Genomic DNA, 19,128 nt, shown 5'->3' on the forward strand with positions numbered 1-19,128 from the left:
GATGAAACTGGAGCCCATTATACAGAGTGAAGTAAGCCAGAAAGAAAAACAACAATACAGTATACTAATGCATATATATGGAATTTGAAAGATGGTAACGATAACCCTATATGCGAGACAGAATAAGAGACACAGATGCATAGAACAATCTTATGGACTCTGAGGGAGAAGGTGAGGGTAGGACGTTCTGGGAGAATAGCATTGAAACATGTATATTATCATATGTGAAACAGAACACCATTCCATGTTCGATGCATGAGACAAGGGCTCAGGGCCGGGGCAATGGGATGACCCAGAGGGATGGGATGGGGAGGGATGTGGGAGGAGGGTTCAGGATGGGGAACACATGTAAACCCATGGCTGATTCATGTCAATGTATGGCAAAAACTATTACAATATTGTAAAGTAATTAGCCCCCAACTAAAATAAATAAATTTATTAAAAAAAAAAAAAAAAAAGAATATACTGAAGATCATATCTGCATTTAAAGTGTTTTTTATTCTATAACAGAAATGGGCAGGAAAAGTGTAATATGGACAAATTATTTTCCTGATCAAAAAAGAATCTCTCCCACTTCTAATATCACACCTAGAGATATCTTCTGTGGACAAAGTGGGCAGCTATGATCAAAGTAGTTTAAACACACAGCTCCACGCTGCTGCTGCTGCTGCTGCTGCTAAGTCGCTTCAGTCGTGTCCGACTCTGTGCGACCCCATAGACGGCAGCCCACCAGGCTCCGCCGTCCCCGGGATTCTCCAGGCAAGCATACTGGAGTGGGTTGCCATTTCCTTCTCCAGTGCATGAAAGGGAAAAGTGAAAGTGAAGTCGCTCAGTCGTGTCCGACTCTTCGAGACCCCATGGACTGCAGCCTACCAGGCTCCTCCGTCCATGGGATTTTCCAGGCAAGAGTACTGGAGTGGGGTGCCATTGCCTTCTCCGCCACACTGCTAGTAGGTTAATTTTAATCCACCTTTCAGGTCCCTGCTTACCTTTCAAATCCTGAAAGCTGTCTTGCCTGATTTCCCTGATATCAACAGGAATACTGACCCTTTGTTTTTTCTTCATATGATTCGCACAGTTGTACTTCTATGTTTATTTGTATAATTATTTGATTAGTAGCTACAGGAGCCCTAAGTCCTGAGGCCAAGGCTATTGGGCTTACCATTCTCTGGCTAAGTACTTACTTAGCACAACGCTTGGCACAAATAGGTACAAAATAAATATCTGAAAAATTAATGAATAAATGAATAGTTTAACTCCCATATTTTCAACCTAGGGAAAACAAAAGGCCTAGATTAATAAGCTTTCTCCCATAGGTTTCTAGCTAGTGCCCTCTTAAACTGGAAATGCAACTAGTAGATAATATTTGAATCAGCAAGAAGGTCCCTAATAACTCATAATCTAATCGCTTCTCCAAGATGGGGATTAACCAGTTTCTACTCAAATGTCTTCAGTGATGGTTAACTCACTACTTCACAAGTTAGCCCACTCTAGTTTTGGACATGTTTTTTCCTATATCAAGTTGATGGCTATGCAATGAGTTAGGTATAATCAGTTGACCATTCACTAATTTGCAGTTTTTACCCATATTCTGTAGTTTTACATAAAAAGACAGAGCTTTGTCTGGAAAATAAAGAGTATACTAAAGGGAAATTCTGAAGCAAAAGAAGCAAACAATCTATGTGGATGTTAAAGGAAAAGGTCTAGAGGAAAAATGTTAACCTTGGGCACTGAAAGGATAACAGCCTCACATAATTAAGTGTGAACAAATAACCCTTGCACCTTGAGGCAGCTGGGCTGGAGGAGGACACACACTAGCACAGACAGGTACACAGTGCCAGGTACTCATCTCTGGAATGGAGAGGTCTCAGGACAGTTTAGTTGGTACTGATAAAAAACAGACATAAAAGATACACAGGCAAGGCTAGAAAAATTAGATCATACTACACCTGCAAATGATAAGGCTCCTAGAAATAAAGTTATTTATTTTGTATTCCTTGGAACTTAAAAGTAAAAAGTCCTAGGTCCAGAATGACCAACCATCCAAATCATAAGACATAATGATTCAGTGTGACTAAACAACAGATGACCTATCTTTATCTTATGCAACTGGATTCAACTCCTGGTGGATAAAACAGAGGCCATCTCTGCCTTAGGGAACTCGTATCACTGTATTTCCAGGTCTCCAAAACAGGAGGCACAAAAGATACATACCAGAATCTTTTCAGTGTTCAGGGAAAGCAGCGAGTCACAGGGTGGTGATCCTTTGGGTTCACAGTCGGAGTCATGGAAATTCAAAAAGGATGACTCTGAAAAGCAAACAGTCCTTGTTATTCTCTTCCCTTTAGATTTATGGCTCTTAAGCACTTAACTACGCACTGCAATGTGAAGCATCCACAAAACAAAAAAAATGACAAACACAAAAAACATTAAAAGGAGCATCCCATCTTTCAAAATCTTTACAAGTGGGTAACATTTTATAGTTTCAAAGAATCTTAAAAACTTATCAGTGACTGTCCTCGCAACAACAAACACAGTGGTTAAGATTCTAACATGGGACACCTACTCTCTGGCAGTATTTACCTAGAGCCAGACATCCTGGAATGTGAAGTCTAGTGGGCCTTAGGAAGTATCACTATGAAGAAAGCTAGTGGAGGTGATGGAATTCCAGTTGAGCTATTTCAAATCCTGAAAGATGATGCTGTGAAAGTGCTGCACTCAATATGTCAGCAAATTTGGAAAACTCAGCAGTGGCCACAGGACTGGAAAAGGTCAGTTGTCATTCCAATCCCAAAGAAAGGCAATGCCAAAGAATGCTCAAACTACTGTACAATTGCACTCATCTCACATGCTAGTAAAGTAATGCTCAAAATTCTCCAAGCCAGGCTTCAGCAATATGTGAACCATGAAATTCCAGATGGTCAAGCTGGTTTTAGAAAAGGCAGAGGAACCAGAAATCAAATTGCCAGCATCCGCTGGATCATCAAAAAAGCAAGAGAGTTCCCAGAAAAACATCTATTTCTGCTTTATTGACTATGCCAAAGACTTTGACTGTGTGGATCACAATAAAATGTGGAAATTTTTGAAAGAGATGGGAATATCAGACCACCTGACCTGCCTCTTGAGAAACCTGTTTGCAGGTCAGGAAGCAACAGTTAGAACTGGACATGGAACAACAGATTGGTTCCAAATAGGAAAAGGAGTACGTCAAGGCTGTATATTGTCACCCTGCTTATTTAACTTATATGCAGAGTACATCATGAGAAACGCTGGGCTGGAGGAAGCACAAGCTAGAATCAATGTTGCTGGGAGAAATATCAATAACCTCAGATATGCAGATGACACCACTCTTATGGCAGAAAGTGAAGAAGAACTAAAGAGCCTCTTGATGAAAGTGAAAGAGGAGAATGAAAAAGTTGGCTTAAAGCTCAACACTCAGAAAATTAAGATCATGGCACCCGGTCCCGTCACTTCATGGCAAATAGATGGGGAAACAGTGGAAACAGTTGCTGACTTTATTTTTCTGGGCTCCAAAATCACTGCAGATGGTGATTGCAGCCATGAAATTAAAAGACGCTTACTCCTTGGAAGGAAAGTTATGGCCAATCTAGATAGCATATTAAAAAGCAGACACATTACTTTGCCAACAAAGGTCTGGCTAGTCAAGGCTATGGTTTTTCCAGTAGTCATGTATGGACGTGAGAGTTGGACTATAAAGAAAACTGAGTGCCGAAGAATTGATGCTTTTGAACTGTGGTGTTGGAGAAGACTCTTGAGAGTCCCTTGGACTGCAAGGAGATCCAACCAGTCCATCCTAAAGGAAATCAGTCCTGGGTGTTCATTGGAAGGACTGATGTTGAAGCTGAAACTCCAATACTTTGGCCACCTGGTGCAAAGAGCTGACTCATTTGAAAAGACCATGATGCTGGGAAAGATTAAGGGCAGGAGAAGTAGGGGACAACAGAGGATGAGATGGTTGGATGGCATGACCGACTCAATGGACATGGGTTTGGGTAAACTCTGGAAGTTGGTGATGGACAGGGAGGCCTGGTGTGCTGTAGTTCATGGGGTCGCAACGAGTTGGACATGACTGAGCAACTGAACTGAACTGAACCAGAGGTTAAAAAAAAAATCACCAAGAGAAGGGCAAAGTTAAGTCAGGAAGACCTAATGTTGAAAGATATGTGCTCAGGAAGTTTCATGGTAGTCCAGCGGTTAAGAATCTGCCTGCCAGTACAGAGGACAGAGGTTCTATCCCTGGTTCAGAAAGATTCCACATGCCATGGGACAACTAAGCCCATTTGCCATAACTGAGCCCACACTCTTGAACCTGGGAGTCACAACTACTGAGCCTATGTACTGCAACTACTGAAGCCCGTGCCCTAGAGCCCATACATCACAACTAGAAAGGAGCCCCCACTCACCACAACTGGAGAAAGCCCACGTGTAGCAATGAAGACTCAGTGCAACAAAAAAACTAAATACATAAATTTTAAATTTTTAAAAATACGTACTAAGGGTCTAGAATCTAGACTATATAAAAAACTTGTAAAATTCAACAAAAAAAGGACAATCCTATTTAAAAATGAGCAAAGGACTTGAACTGGCAACTCTCCAAAGAATACAACCAATGAGTACATGAAAAGATGCTGTACATCATTATTAATTAGTGAATACAAATCAATGAAGCACCACTGCACATCCACTAGGATGGCTGTAATTTTTTTAAATGAGAAATCACAAATGTTGACAAAGATAGAGAAATTGAACCCTTGTGCAATGTTGATGGGGATGTAAAATTGTGTGATCACTGCAGAGTTAGGTGGCTCCTCAAAAGGTTAGACACAGAAGTACCTTCTGGTCCCACTACTCCACTCCTAGGTGTATACCCCAAAGAACTGACTACTGGGCCTCAAACAAGTACACATACGCACATGTTCATAGCAGCACTACTTACAATAACCAAAAGGTGGAAACAGCCTAAATGTCCATCAACAGATAATGGATAAACAAACTGTGATATATACATACAACGGAATATTATTCAGCCTTAAAAATGAATGAAGGCCTGATACATATCACAACATGTAAGAACCTCCAAAACAAAAACTAAGTGAAAGGAACAAGACACAAAAGATCACGTAGTGTATGATTTCATTTATATGAAATACCCAGAATAGGCAAATCCACAGACACAGAATGTACCTTGGAGGGGAATGACAAGGGAGCTTACTTTGGAATGACAGGAAATGTCTTAGGGTAACTGAACTAACTAGTGAATGTACTAAATACCACTGAACTTGTTCACTAGAGAAAGGTTAATGTTTTGTTATGTGAATTTTGCTTCAATAAATTATTTTTGTAAATGTGCTCTAATTCAGCAGTCACGTTCAAGGAACCACATGACCCAATTTAGCTGAATTTTCACATGAGCCCTGGTGGGGAGCAGAGACTGAAGCTGGAATGTTAAGTCTCACTAAGTACAGCGGGGCTTCAAGTATGGGTGGGTTCAGACTGGGGTGCAGAAAGGGGAGGAGTATTCCAGGCAGGATGAGTGGTATACAAAAACACAATGGCAAGCAAATGCAAAGGGGCAGTGGGCTGACAACCCTAGCTAGGAGGGAGCTGGTACTGGAAAATAAAAAAACATGAGTTTAAAAGGTAAGTGGTCAGACTAGGGTAAGTAATGGACCCAGAGAAAGACTTTAGTCTGACAAGAATGAAGAAGCAGTAATGCTTGTTATCAGTAGTTGAGTATGCATTAATTTACAACCTATCTCTCCTACCTTTTAAAAAAGGTACAACTTGAGAACTTACCACCCACTAAGCACTGTGCTAAAGCACAGCATAGACATTGGCTGTATTCTAACAATCCCTCCACTTTGTGGAATTTTTTTCAGTTTCAACAAATAATCATCTACATAATTTAAAATGGCTATTCCACTTCATAGAATATAACCACACTCCTCACATCGAATATTTAAGATGTCCTTTCTTATTTCCTTAATATAGATACTGTCTCAGCGAGTATCCTTGGGCTACATCTTTTGCAAATTTACCCAACTGGGCAATTAAAGTATAACACATGTAATTGCTGAGGCAAAAATTTTAACTCTTCCCATTGTATTGCTCCATTTCCATCCCAATACTTAAAAATAATTTCATTCCCGTTTGCAGTGTATAACATCACTATCTCTCTCTACTTAAGAATATTGCCATTCTTTTTATCTTTCCCAATCTGAACACAGGAAGATTAACCTTTTGATTTATTGGCCATTTGTATCTCTTTTGTAAATTGCTTTTGTTGTTGTTGCTGTTTAGTCGCTAAGTCATGTCCGACTCTTTGCAACCCCATCGACTGTAGCCTGCCAGGTACCTCTGTCCACAGGATTTCCCAGGCAAGAATACTGGAGCGGGTTGCCATTTCCTTCTCCAGAGGATCTTCCTTACCCAGGAATCGAACCCACACCTCCTACATTTGTAGGCAGGTTCTGTACCACTGAGCCACCAGGGAAGTCCAAATCGCGTCATGTCTTTTGCTAATTTGTAAGTCATCTGATCTATTCTGGCCTAAGATATAGGGAGTAATTTCTAATTATCTATTTTCCAAATAGTTAGCCAGTTGCTTCAGGGACACTTATGAAATTATCAATTTGAATGACACCTTTATAAGACATTTAGACACTGGGATCTATTTCTGCTGCTGCTGCTGCTGCTGAGTCGCTTCAGTCGTGTCCGACTCTTTGCAACTCCATGGACTGTAGCCTGCCGGGCACCTCTGTCCACAGGATTTCCCAAGCAAGAATACTGGAGTGGGTTGCCACTTCCTTCTCCAATGCATCATGCATGATAAGTCGCTTCAGTCACGTCCAACTCTATGCGACCCCATAGATGGCAGCCCACCAGGGTCCTCTGTCCACAGGATTCTCTAGGCAAGAATACTGGAGTGGGTTGCCGTTTCCTTCTCCAGGGAGCTATTCCTAGACTTCTTTTTTTTTAAAAAAATCTTTGAGATGATTTATGTGAAAGTGAAAGTCACTCAGTTGTGTCTGACTCTTTGTGGCCCCATGGACTACAGCAAGCCAGGCTTCCCCATCCATTACCAACTCCTGGAGCTTGAGAGTGAAAGCAGATCCAAACAAAGTTAAGGATTTGACAGGTGAAGGTCCTTGGGAGACTGGCAGGACTGGGAGAGTGGTCCAGGCAGAGATACAGCATGCTGTCAATCTTTTGTCTTCTTAATTGACTAGAGGCGAATATTTTACCTCCACATTATTGAACTTTTAACTGCTCTATTAACGTCTTACAGTGGATCACTGTATCAACTACACATAATTATATCAAAGTCTCTTTAATATTTATACTCACTTAGCATCTTATTGTACTGAATAAAACCTCCCCAAGTGCTCAACAACACTAGTGACAAAAGGCATGCCAGATTATTCTTGACGTTAACATGTCATTGATGACCCAGAATTTCCTCAACTTCTGACAATAATAAATTTTTATTTAACATTTTTAAACATCCAGGAGGAAGCTGCTGTATGTAGCTATTTTGAGATTGATATATCTTACCATATAAAGGAAGAATTCTCTGCTTCACCAAAAATTTTAAATCCGGAAAGCTGACTGAAATTTATCAGGTGATTTTTGGATATTTCTCTATGCTAATCATACGATTTTTCCTCCTCTGATCTATCAAGTGATCAAAGTTGAACGTTCTTTTGTTCTTCTAGAATAAACTAATTGATCAAGGCAGACTATTCTTTTATTTGCTGGCTTTAGTTTACTAATATTTTACTTGGGATTTTTATAACTATGTTAACAGCTTTCTTTCCTTCCCCCACTCCCCAACTTTATCAGATTCTGGCATCAGTGTTTTTGCTGGTTTGGTGTTTTTGGTGGTTTGGTAAGGTCTGTGATAGGCAAAGAGTTTGTTCTAGTTGTAACTAGAGTTGTCTGGCCTAAAAATATTTAATTCACTATGGAGTCAACTATCTTCTAATAATAACCTGTTGTTTTCCTCATTGTTTAGGTCATACAAGTAATTGAATTGTGATTACCGCAGAAATATTCTCAAAACACATTACAGAATCTCATCTTTTTCTTCTGCATCATTTTTCTGGATATTTCTCTATTGCTTCATATTTTTAACCTATTAGCAGAGATTTCTATGCAGTTGTCTCTTAATTCTAATGGCTTCTCCAGTGGTGCACATATCCCCCTCATTCATTACATACAGTTGTATCTGCTCCCTATTTACATGGTAGCTTTCTCAGATTGATCTATTCTATCCTTTGTTTGAAGCCCTTGGATCTATTGATCAATTTCACTGTTGCTCTAATTCATTTATTCTGGCTATTTTTTTTAGTCCTGCAATTTCCTTTATTTCCTCTTCTAGTTTCTCAAGTTTAGTATCCAGTTCATTTATTTCCTTTCCTCTTTAATACTAAGATGCCACAGAAAGCTTCAGCAGGAAGATCACTGATAGTGGTGACAGGAGGACTGGAGACTGGAGCAGGAAGGCCAGGTGGAGGCTGTGACCAGTTAAAAAGCAGGAAAGTCCCAACATATGTAGAGGCCACTGAGTTAAAACAGGGTCATAGTCTAAAGAGATATGAAGTAAAAAGGACAAGGCTTTTTGAGTAAAACTGGGCACGGGAAGAGGAAAGAGGCACTATTCCCAGTTTGTGCAGCTAGAAATTCAGAGCTGTGCCAGTAACTGAAGTTGGGAGTTAAGAGGAAGAGTGCTTTTAGAGGGGAGTAAAGCGCTAACTTTGGGTTTAAGCAAGTGTTCATGAGATGCTAAACCAGGAGCTGTCTTGAGTGTATTAAGGAGATTCCAGAGAGAGAGCTACAGATAAAAATTTGATAATCATTAACAGTGGATGATTAAGCAGGTAGGATCCCTAAGAAAGCTTAAGTTCAATGAGAAGAAAGAGCTGACCCTGATGGAGACAAGATATTTAAGAGGCAGAGGGAAAATAAACTTGGTAATTTACCTTTTTCTGAGGAGGGATCTTAGAATTGTTTCTTAGAATTGTTCTACATCTTTGTCATAAAGATATATGGAGTTACAATGATTCCTAAAGGGAAATACAGTTGATCCTTGAACAACACAGGGGTTAGGGGTACTGATACTCCGTGCAGTTAAAAATTGGTGTATAACTTATAGTTAGCACTCCGAATCCGCAGTTCCACAATCGGATTTACCAACCACAGATCATGTAGCACCGTAGCATCTCCAACTGAAAAAAAATCCATATATAAGTGAACCTGCACAGTTTAAACCTATGTTGTTCAAGGGACAGCTATACTGGTTTCTTCTCATTTTTCTTGATTAGCCTTGCTAAATTAGTGTCTAATTTATGTCTGTATTTTCAAAGAACCAGCTCTTCTTTTAATATTTAAATCTACTCTTTCTCTGTCTTCAAATGTAATTAATTAGTTTGGCAGCAAAGTAACAGAGTGGTTCAGAGCACAGGATGACTCAGATTACATGCCCAACTGGCTAGCTGACTTTGGGCAGGTTCTTGAATTTCTCTTAACCTTAGTTTCCTCATTTGTAAAACAGGAATAAGTACCACCACATACCCTCACAGGGCAATTGTGAAGAATGGACATAATGCATACAGTTCACAGAATGACGGTGAAATGTTAGTATGTATATCTAGGCTAAAATTGCTGGTTCTTTCCTGAAAATTTCTTCCTCCTGCTTTCCTGAAGTTTTGGTCTCCACAGTACTTTACAGTTTTCAAAATAATTTCACAAACCTTTTTTTTTTTTTTTTTTTTGATGCCCCACTCTCTGAAACCGTTAGAACATATTTTGGGCTCATTGTAACTAAGGGGAATGACGATCAATGTTAATAGACATGTTCAAGGTCACAAAACAGAGAAACAATGAGATGAAGATTTGCCACAGTTGTGCTCCAGGATACTCCATGGATAGAGGTACACAGCACATTCGTCATCACTCATCATACCAATGCAGGGGCCTAGTAACAATTTACTGCAGCAATGCTTCTTTCTTTTTTCTCTTAAACCTTATACACAGCTGACTTTAAGAAGAGTGTCTTTGGTGACGATACGGGACCTGACTGTAGGACATGGAGACAGTATATACAAACATCTTCTTTGAGGAATTCTGCAGTAAAAGTAAACAGAGAGATGAGGTGGTGGCTGGAAGAACTCGGTGGTCCTGTCTTTGTTGCAAGATGGGAGCTATCATAACCATTTGTATGCTGATGGAAGATGTGAAGGAATGACTCTGGCCACAAGGAGAATGCTGCACTAGGCAGAAGCACCCTCCAAGGCAACCGGATCACAGCTAGGACTGTGGGAAAGCATGAAAGTTCTCTCCTGATTGCTTCCTTCTCAATCAAGTGAGAGGAGAGCATTACCTCCTGCTGAGGAGAGACGAGTCACTGGAAGGAGAGTGCATATGACACACATTCCTGTTCTGCAAGTAAAAACTGACTGAAAGCTTGCCAGCAGCAAACCCCACGGCCAATCCCTGAAGGAAAATGTTTTATAAGCAATTCCACAGCTGCTGCTGTGTTCATCACTTGACCTCTTCACTCTAGGTGTAACAGATGGTGGGCCTGGTTCACCTGAACACAAGCATGACTGGGCTTTTCCCATAGAGGAGCTAGAACTTGGAAGTCAAGTGCCAGACACTTATTGACAGTTGTAGTCCCAACTGTAGGGTAATCTGTGGTTGGAGGAGCTACCTGAAGGCCAAGCAGGTGCTACATGGCATTAACTTATAGTACCTTTGCTTTTATCAATTTCCACATTTGTAAGACAACCACTGTTGAGGATGAAATTGGGTCCCCCTAACACTGAGTTGTCCTGCCAAGTTTATGACTAACCTTTCTATTCAAAACTTTATTCTCTTTCTCATTCTGCCCCTGTTCCCCTCAAGACTGAGGAGCATCAAAGAAAAGTGGGAGTTGTTGAAACCAAGTACAAAACCAGGTACAAAAGCCCCTCCATATAACCTTTTTCTTGTTTGTAGAAACAAGGCTTTAGCTCCCTAGGCCTTCCCTGAGTTTCAAAGAGCAGATTCAAGCAGTAACCATTTAGGGAAGTGAGGGAATACAGAAACTAAGGAAAAGCAGTCAAGCAAGGAAAGTTGCTGTTGTTCAGTTGCTAAGTTGTGTCCAACTTTCTGCAACCCCACGGACAGTAGCAACCGGTTTCTCTGTTCTCCACTATCTCCCTAAGTTTGCTCAAACTCATGTCCACTGGGTCAGTGATGCCATCCAACCATCTCATCCTCTGTTGCCCCCTTCTTATCTTGCCCTCAATCTTTCCCAGCATCAGGGTCTTTTCCAATGAGTTGGCTCTTCACATCAGATGGCCAAAGTACTGGACCCTCAGCATCAGTCCTTCCAATGAATATTCAGGGTTGATTTCCTTTAGGATTGACTGGTTTATCTCCTTGCTGTCCAAGGGATCCTCAAGAGTCTTCTCCAGCACCACAATTCAAAAGCGTCAATTCAAAGCAAGAAAAGTAATGGTAGCTTAAATAATAGTTCAGCAATAAAAGTCCCAGTTCCTCCTGAAGGGATATACATAACAATCTGATGCATATCTTGGAGATGTTCTGCAGAAGCGGAGAGCCCACCTAGGTGGAGGATGGTGACTGCCTGCTGACCACAAGCCTGTAGCCCCAGGCTGGCTGGAACCAGAAGGCTGATGATTAAGAGTCTCAAAACATCACCTAATTACCTCACCATCAACCAATCAGAAGAAAATCCACAGCCTCTAACTCTCATCCCAAATGTTGCCTTTAAGACCCTTCCCGGAAAGCTGATGGAGAGTTTGGGTTTTTTGAGCATAAGCTGCCATTCTTCCTGGCTTGGTGCCCTGCAAATAAACACTGAACTTTCCTTCATGACAACCCAGTATCAGCAGACCAGCTTTGCTGTGCTGTGGGCAAGCAGACTCAAGTTCGGTTCAGTAACAGAGATAATGTATATTAACTTCCTGGATGGTCCCAAGTGGTACTTTTTTTCAGACTGTAATAAAAGGAAAAGTAGTAACTGGGAAAATTCTCCTCCTCAAGAATTTATATGTTTCTTTTGTTCTAATATTATTCATCGGTACCTGAGATGTGTAAGTTATCATAAAACAAATTGAAAATAGAGGCTGTCCACTGAGAATTAGATTATAAAGTCAACATATATAATTAATCCTCTAGAACAAGGATCCGCAAAAGCCATCTTAAAGAGAGAATGGCTTTTCAGCAAAATGTGGACATAATCTGATTGAAGCTGTATTAACTCACATGAAAGTATTAACACATGTACAGAATGTATAAACCCAAAAGGAGCTGGCCAGTTGCACAGAATGGAAAAAGAAGCATGGAAGCAAATTACGAAGCACCAATTCAAGAACAGAACAGGGTGGCAGGTGCTGCAGGCAACCAACAGGGCAGCAGGCCTTATCCACAAAGGCTGATCATTTAGCCTGGAGTTTAAACTGGACTGAAAACAGATCTGATGCTCAAAGTGTACTTTTATGAGCTGAAGACTTGTTCATAAGCCCACACCTACTGTCAAACATCGTCATCTCTACTGGGGAAGCTGAAGCAGATCTAGGCAGTAATGTGAAACCATTATTGACAAGGAAACATGGTGTCACTTAGAACATCCCAAACACAGGCAGAAAAAAGTCACAAGAGAAGTGGTCTCCTGTGCAGAAGTGGTGCCAAGTAGAGGACAGACCTCCTGACAGAGGACCCCCGTGTGTCCAAGTGAAGAACGCCAGCACCTGAGCAGAGTCCATGCACTATGCCAGTTCCTGAGTCAGAAATGAAGCTGCAGCAAATATTTCTCAATGAAACAAGGGTGACACAGAATAAGACTATCAACACGCTTAAGAACAGATAGCAGTTATTGGTTTGGGGTTCTATCTGGTTACATCCATTACTCAGTTTGTGAAAACTTTGTGAGCTTTACACTTGTGATACAAGCATTTTTCTGCATATGTCATATTTCAATAAAAAGTGAAAATAAAAAAGATAGCAGATGGAAAATGTTGGCAAGCATTAACCCAAAGTGAAAAGTATTAAAATTCTGCTTTGATAAATGTTGTACTTATTCTGTCTGCAAGATAACAAGCTTAAACAAAAAGAAAAGACGACCTCTTTGAAACACTACATTATGAAAAGGAGATGCTGTATAAGTTGGTCAGTCAGCCAAGTAGCTACCAAGTGCAAAGAAGCCAAGCTGTCTCTACACACTGTAAAAGACACTTCTTGAAAAGTTTTTATAGAGAAAGTGCTTTGCCACTTCCCGTAGTCATGCTCCACACAGTTAGATTTTAAAGCCCAGGCCATGTATTTTTTGCTGGCATCCAGAGGGGAAAAAAATAACCGTTGTCATCCAAAAGTGAAAGTGTGAAAGTGTTGTCACTCAGTTGTGTCTGACTCTTTGCGACTCCATGGACTGTAGCCTGCCAGGCTCCTCTGTCCATGGGATTTTCCAGGCAAGAAAACTGAAGTGGGCTGCCATGCCCTCCTCCAGAAGATCTTCCCAGCCCATGGATTGAACTCGGGTCTCCGGCAATGAAGGCAGATTGTTTACTGTTTGAGCCACCAGGTCACCCAAAGCAGAACACATCTACCAGCGTACAGAAACTTGTAAAAGATAAAGTAATTCTTAATGACAACACCTCTACAGGAAAAAGCTAGTGAGTATGAAAATACCATTTGCAAATACCATGGTGACTGTAGCCATGAAATTAAAAGACGCTTGCTCCTTGGAAGAAAAGCAATGACAAACTTAAACAGCATATTAAAAAACAGAGACATTACTTTGCCAACAATACTTTGTGGACAAAGGTCCATATAGTCAAAGCAATGGTTTTTCTAGTAGTCATGTATGGATGTGAGAGTTGGACCATAAAGAAGGTTGAGCTCTGAAGAACTGATGCTTTTGAACTGTGGTGCTGGAGAACACTCTTAAGAGGCCCTTGGACAACAAGGAGATTAAACCAGTCAGTCCTAAAGGAAATCAACTCCAAATATTCATTGGAAGGACTGATGCTGAAGCTCCAATAATCTGGCCACCTGATGCAAAGAACCAACTCATTGGAAAAGACCCTGATGCTGGGAAAGATTGAAGGCAGGAGGAGAAGGGGACGACAGAAGATGAGATGGTTGGACAGCATCACCAACTCAACAGACATGAGTCTGAGCAAACTATGGGAGATTGTGAAGGACAGGGAAGCCTAGAGAGCTGCAGTTCATGGGGTCACAAAGAGTTGGACATGACTGAGCAACTGAACAACAAATGCAAATACCATAGGATATCAGCTTCACTGGGTGCTCACTACAAAGAACCACCCCTAAATCAGAGGATTTTCTGAAAAATGCTGCTCACCCTCCCAATGATCAGTGGCCTGGGCTGGCTGAGGTAACAATACATGGATCTCTTCATCATTCCAAGCCTCAGCTTCTGTGCTTGAAATAAGCTAGCTCCTTTACACTGGCAAATTTGTGTGCTTTAAAAAGATCAGAAGAGATCAGTCACAAAACTGTGTATGATGAATAACACCGAAAATCAGGGCCAAGGGAAGAAGGGGTCAAGGAAACAGTGCAACTGAAAGGGTTACTTACTGCTGCCATGACTGGGCATAAAACTTGGCTCTCAACTTCCCCGCAGCCAGAACAAAAGAGGAAATGGCTCTCATTACAGAGGCTTCCCTCTATTGATTCCTTACCACCTTGAAGACACAGCCACAATTTAAGGCTGTGAGCAATAATATCAATTTCATGTATTTAAAAAAACCAATTCCTCAATTAAGAGAGAGCTCATAAATACTGACAATCTTTAAGTCTGTCTGACTGTCAAAAACACAGAGCTACATTCACAGCTACTTCCTTGTTTATCTGGCAGTTAAAACTCCCAAATCAGACAGACATTAATATTCAGTTCTCCATAAAGAACGGTGATAAAATGGAATAAACTCAAATCTGGGATTATTAATTTCAACAAACTAAAGAAAATTACTTCAGGTTGTAAATTAATCATTGGACTTGATTGAGGCATTAAGCATGGATAGTTGCCAACACCACCATTTGGATGAAGGTGGCCATCTGAAAATGACCATAAAGACATCAAGTACTAAACCACCTCACCTAGGAGTAGACAAAAAACTCTCAAGAAGACAGTAGCAAGAAAAAAAGTCACATAAATTTACTGTTCCATTAATACATTTTAAAATAAGGAAAACAAAAGTATTTTTGAAACAAGTACTAGAAATGCATATGTTTGAACTAAAATACAGCTGGACCGTCTATAAAGAACACGTAAAGACATATTTAATACAGATGAATGCCACGTTGGAATGAGATGCAGCTTAACTTTGGCTGGAAGAGCAGAAATGAAAACCTGATTTCTTGAATTAAAGGACAAGTGACAATTTAACTAGACCTTACTTTACCAGATCTGTGACTTCAGGGTGTCAGGTTAAGGATATCGCGGTTCCCTGGTGACTCAGATGGTAAAGAATCTGCCTGTGATGCAGGAGATCCAGATTTGATCCCTGGAAGATCCCCTGGAGAAGGGAATGGCTACCTACTCTAGAATTCTTGCCTGGAGAATCCTTGCCAGGCAAAAGAAGCCTGGCAAGGCTACAGTTCATGGGGTCACAAAGAGTCAGACAGGACTGAGTGAATAACACACTTTTTAAGATTTCTCCAAGTCTCACCCCATCCGAGTCTCTCCTCATGTCACCTCAGCAGAGGCCTTCCCAGGGCTTCTCAAAGAAGCATCCCCACACCACTCTGTTCCTAGAGGCACTTTTCACCAGGCCTATTGCATGCTGATTCCTTATTACAGCAGAACACAGGCTCCATGGAGGAGCTCAGCCAACTGTGCTGTAACCCCAGAGCTGACAACATTGAGGAGCATCCAGGAGGCATACACATAGGTGTTCAGTTATAGAACAGACCAGTCCCCTCTACAGTCCGAAATGTTAGATTCAATGGAACAACCCTGCACATATGTAAACATAAAATTCTAGGACAAGCCACCTAAGAATATAACTCTCAACAAACAAAGCGAGAGGGCACAGGACTTTATCAATAATATTAGTAAGAAGGTGGCACTACTGGCAAAGAATATTTCTGCCCATGCAGGAGACATAGGAGACACAGTTCAATCCCTGGGTTGGGAAGATCCCTGCAGAAGGAAATGGCAACACATTCCAGTATTCTTGCCTGGAGAAGCCATGGAGAGAGGAGCCTGGCAGGCTATAGTCCACGGGGTTGCAAAGAGTCAGACATGACTGAAGCAACCCACACAAATTATACTAATATGCAAATATTACTGATGAGTAGTTCACGGACAGACAGGCCAGGTTCAAACCCTGGCTTGACTCTCTACTGAGTAACCATTCTTAACTGCTCTTTGCCTCAGTTTCCCCTTATGTAAAATGGAGACAAAAACAGTACCTACTTCAGTGCCAATCACTGTGTTAAATAAGGATGCAGTGTTGACAAGTATAAAACCAGGGGAAAGAATTAGGCGTAAACTTCTGTTCCTTAATTTTTTCTCACAACTCCAAACTACAAACAGGGCAAAGATAACAAGGAAGGGGAGGAGCATTTACTTTTATTTAAAAAAATATGTACATTACAGTATTCATTTTTTAAAAGAGTAGGATGATTTTCACCATAGGAAAACAGGAGTATCAGAAGTTTGTGGTTACACATGCTATTCAAACAAAATGCCAAATGCAAAAACATGCTAGAGGAGAAAAAGTTGAAGGGGGGCTGGGGAACAGGAAAGCCAGGCTGAGCCCCGTGGCACTGAGACCATCCAAGCTGGTCGTCTGGGCAACTGGGCCCCCCGAGGCTGCTCCCTGGGGCCTGGATTCCTGCCACTGTCCTCTCCAGACTGACAGCTCTCACCAGCCGTTCTCCTCAGCCCTACAGTCACTGACGTTTCTGTCTTAAGAGAATATATACACAGCTCATCCAAAACTGTGCAGATTCAGGCTCATGCAAGCATCAACTCAGCTATTTATATCTAGAAGTAGTGGGAAGGCTTCTGAAAAGCCACTGTGTGGCTGTGTCCACCCTCTGAAAAGGGGCTGGCTTGATTTGGGGCTGGATAGCCCAGTGATACGATTAATAGTTGGTGAGGTCACGTCTTGATTTTGAATAACTGATTAGTTCTGGATCCTGGCACTTGCTTAGACCTGATACTGATCATCTAGGGGCTTCGGATGCAGAGCATGAGCCCCTCAGGCTATGATCTGGCTCGCTCTAAATCCTGAATTTGTTGCTACATCTGTTCTTCCTGGAACAGAGAGGGACCGAGGTAGGTTTCACTTGCTTCTACCCATCTAGGATAAAGATGGAGAAATAAGAGAAACACGTGGGTGAGTTTCTACCACAAAAGAGAGGGCTTCTGTCACACACTGCAGCCAGTAAAACTAACAGGAACACCTGGGGACCCATACAGCATAAGCAGTTGACCCTGGCAATTACTTCCTGGGTGACAACAGCAGCAGCCACGCCACTTCAGCTGCTACTAGAACATTCATGTCAGGGGAGGCCATCTGGAAGACAGAGAAAGTAAGTACTACATGGAGGAGATAAAGAGCAAACTGAAACACTTAAATAATGCTTAAAGCCTTTGTTCATCCTCTGAAGCAGAGAACATTAGGCTCTGTATGTGAAGGCATGGAGGATGAACAGGATTCTTCCAAATGCCCTGGTTTTGAAAACCGACATTCATCATTATTTGGGGGACAAGCATAATACAAGTCAGAGTCGGCTCCAACGAGGACTCTCAGCCATTGGCATAAGCCTGATGCTACAAAATGAAATGTGTTACCTAGATCAACAAAATCAATTGATTTCATAATTAAATTGATTTGTATCCTTCATTTTCTAGAATCAGGGTCTCTTTTAGCCAGTGAGAATCATCTGAATATAGGAGGGAAAAGAAGGGAAGGTTTATACACTACTTTCTATATGCCTGCAAATATTAAAAATGTGTTTTCCTAATTATAACCACTGAGTGCTTCAGACAAATTTTGTCAGATGTCTGACTACCTGGGCTCTTCCCTTTCCAACTGTGGGCCCTCAGGAAAGTAATAATTTCACTGTGCCTCTGTTTTCTCCTCCTAGAAAAGGAGGAAGTCTCACTCGCTGAGGGCTATGTGACTTCTGTATTTTGTAGTAAGCCAAGGCCAGTAACAGCATAAATGCACAGTGGAAGGAGAATAGCTTTTACCTCTGTCACTTTCTGTGACTCTGATCATGTTAATTGCCTGTCAGAAAACTCCTACCATCCAGTGACACAGTTATCAGGGCTCTAACAGGCTAGGAGAATTCCCTTACCAACTTAAAGTTCTTAAAACAGCACCTGGCACACAGCAAGCACTGCATATGTGCATGACAGCTATTTCTCATTTTCCTCACAGCATCCTTGTGAAGAAAACGAAACCCTGTCATTAGGGAACAGTCTTCAATTTACAGAGGAGGCAATTATGCAAAGACAGGCAATTAACCTGATCAGAGTCACAGAAAGTGACAGAGGTAAAAGCTATTCTCCTTTCACTGTGCATTTATGCTGTTACTGGCCTCGGCTTACTACAAAATACAGAAGTCACATAGCCCTCAGCGAGTGAGACTTCCTCAAGGAAGTCAGATTGTGCTGAAAGGAAATCACACTGTGCTAATCTCGACATTTCATCTCAACCAAAAATACTTATTGTCTTCCTAGGTACACAATGCCAGACTGCTGTCAGGCCATAAAACCAACCAGCCAGCTCCTATGAGTCAAGCAGACCCCAACGTTTCAAAAGCAAACCTTAAGGGAACTCACACAGGCCAAGAGGAAACAGGAAGGACAAGGGAGGGGATTGAAAGGTAAAAATACCCACTTAGTGAAAGTGTTAGTTGCTTCAGTTGTGTCTGACTCTTTGCGACCCCATGGACAACTGTTGCCCACCAGGCTCATCTGTCTGTGGGATTCTCCAGGCAAGAATACTGGAGTGGGTAGCCATTCCCTTCTCCAGGGTATCTTCCCAACCCTCCTGCATTGCAGGCACCAAGGAAGCCCAAAAGGACCCACTACAGAACTTCAAAAAATGTACGTAT

General features: G+C 41.4%; 1 protein-coding gene across 12 annotated transcripts in view; it reads right to left on the reverse strand.

Moving 5' to 3' along the window:
- TTC13 (tetratricopeptide repeat domain 13) overlaps positions 1-19,128 on the reverse strand; it is a 97,330-nt gene that overhangs the window by 59,955 nt on the left and 18,247 nt on the right. For all 12 annotated transcript variants that reach the window (XM_081574405.1, XM_081574404.1, XM_081574403.1 and 9 more), the window contains exon 2: positions 2,215-2,309. Coding sequence is in view for 10 of the 12 variants with exons in the window: in XM_081574403.1 (XP_081430529.1) it covers positions 2,215-2,309 (95 nt within the window). In the remaining 2 variants the exon portion in view is untranslated. The remainder of the gene's footprint in view (positions 1-2,214; positions 2,310-19,128) is intronic.

The sequence above is a fragment of the Giraffa tippelskirchi genome, chromosome 2 (assembly GCF_054371585.1).
Source record: "Giraffa tippelskirchi isolate mGirTip1 chromosome 2, T2T-mGirTip1v1.2.pri, whole genome shotgun sequence".
Classification (NCBI taxonomy): Eukaryota; Metazoa; Chordata; class Mammalia; order Artiodactyla; family Giraffidae; genus Giraffa; species Giraffa tippelskirchi.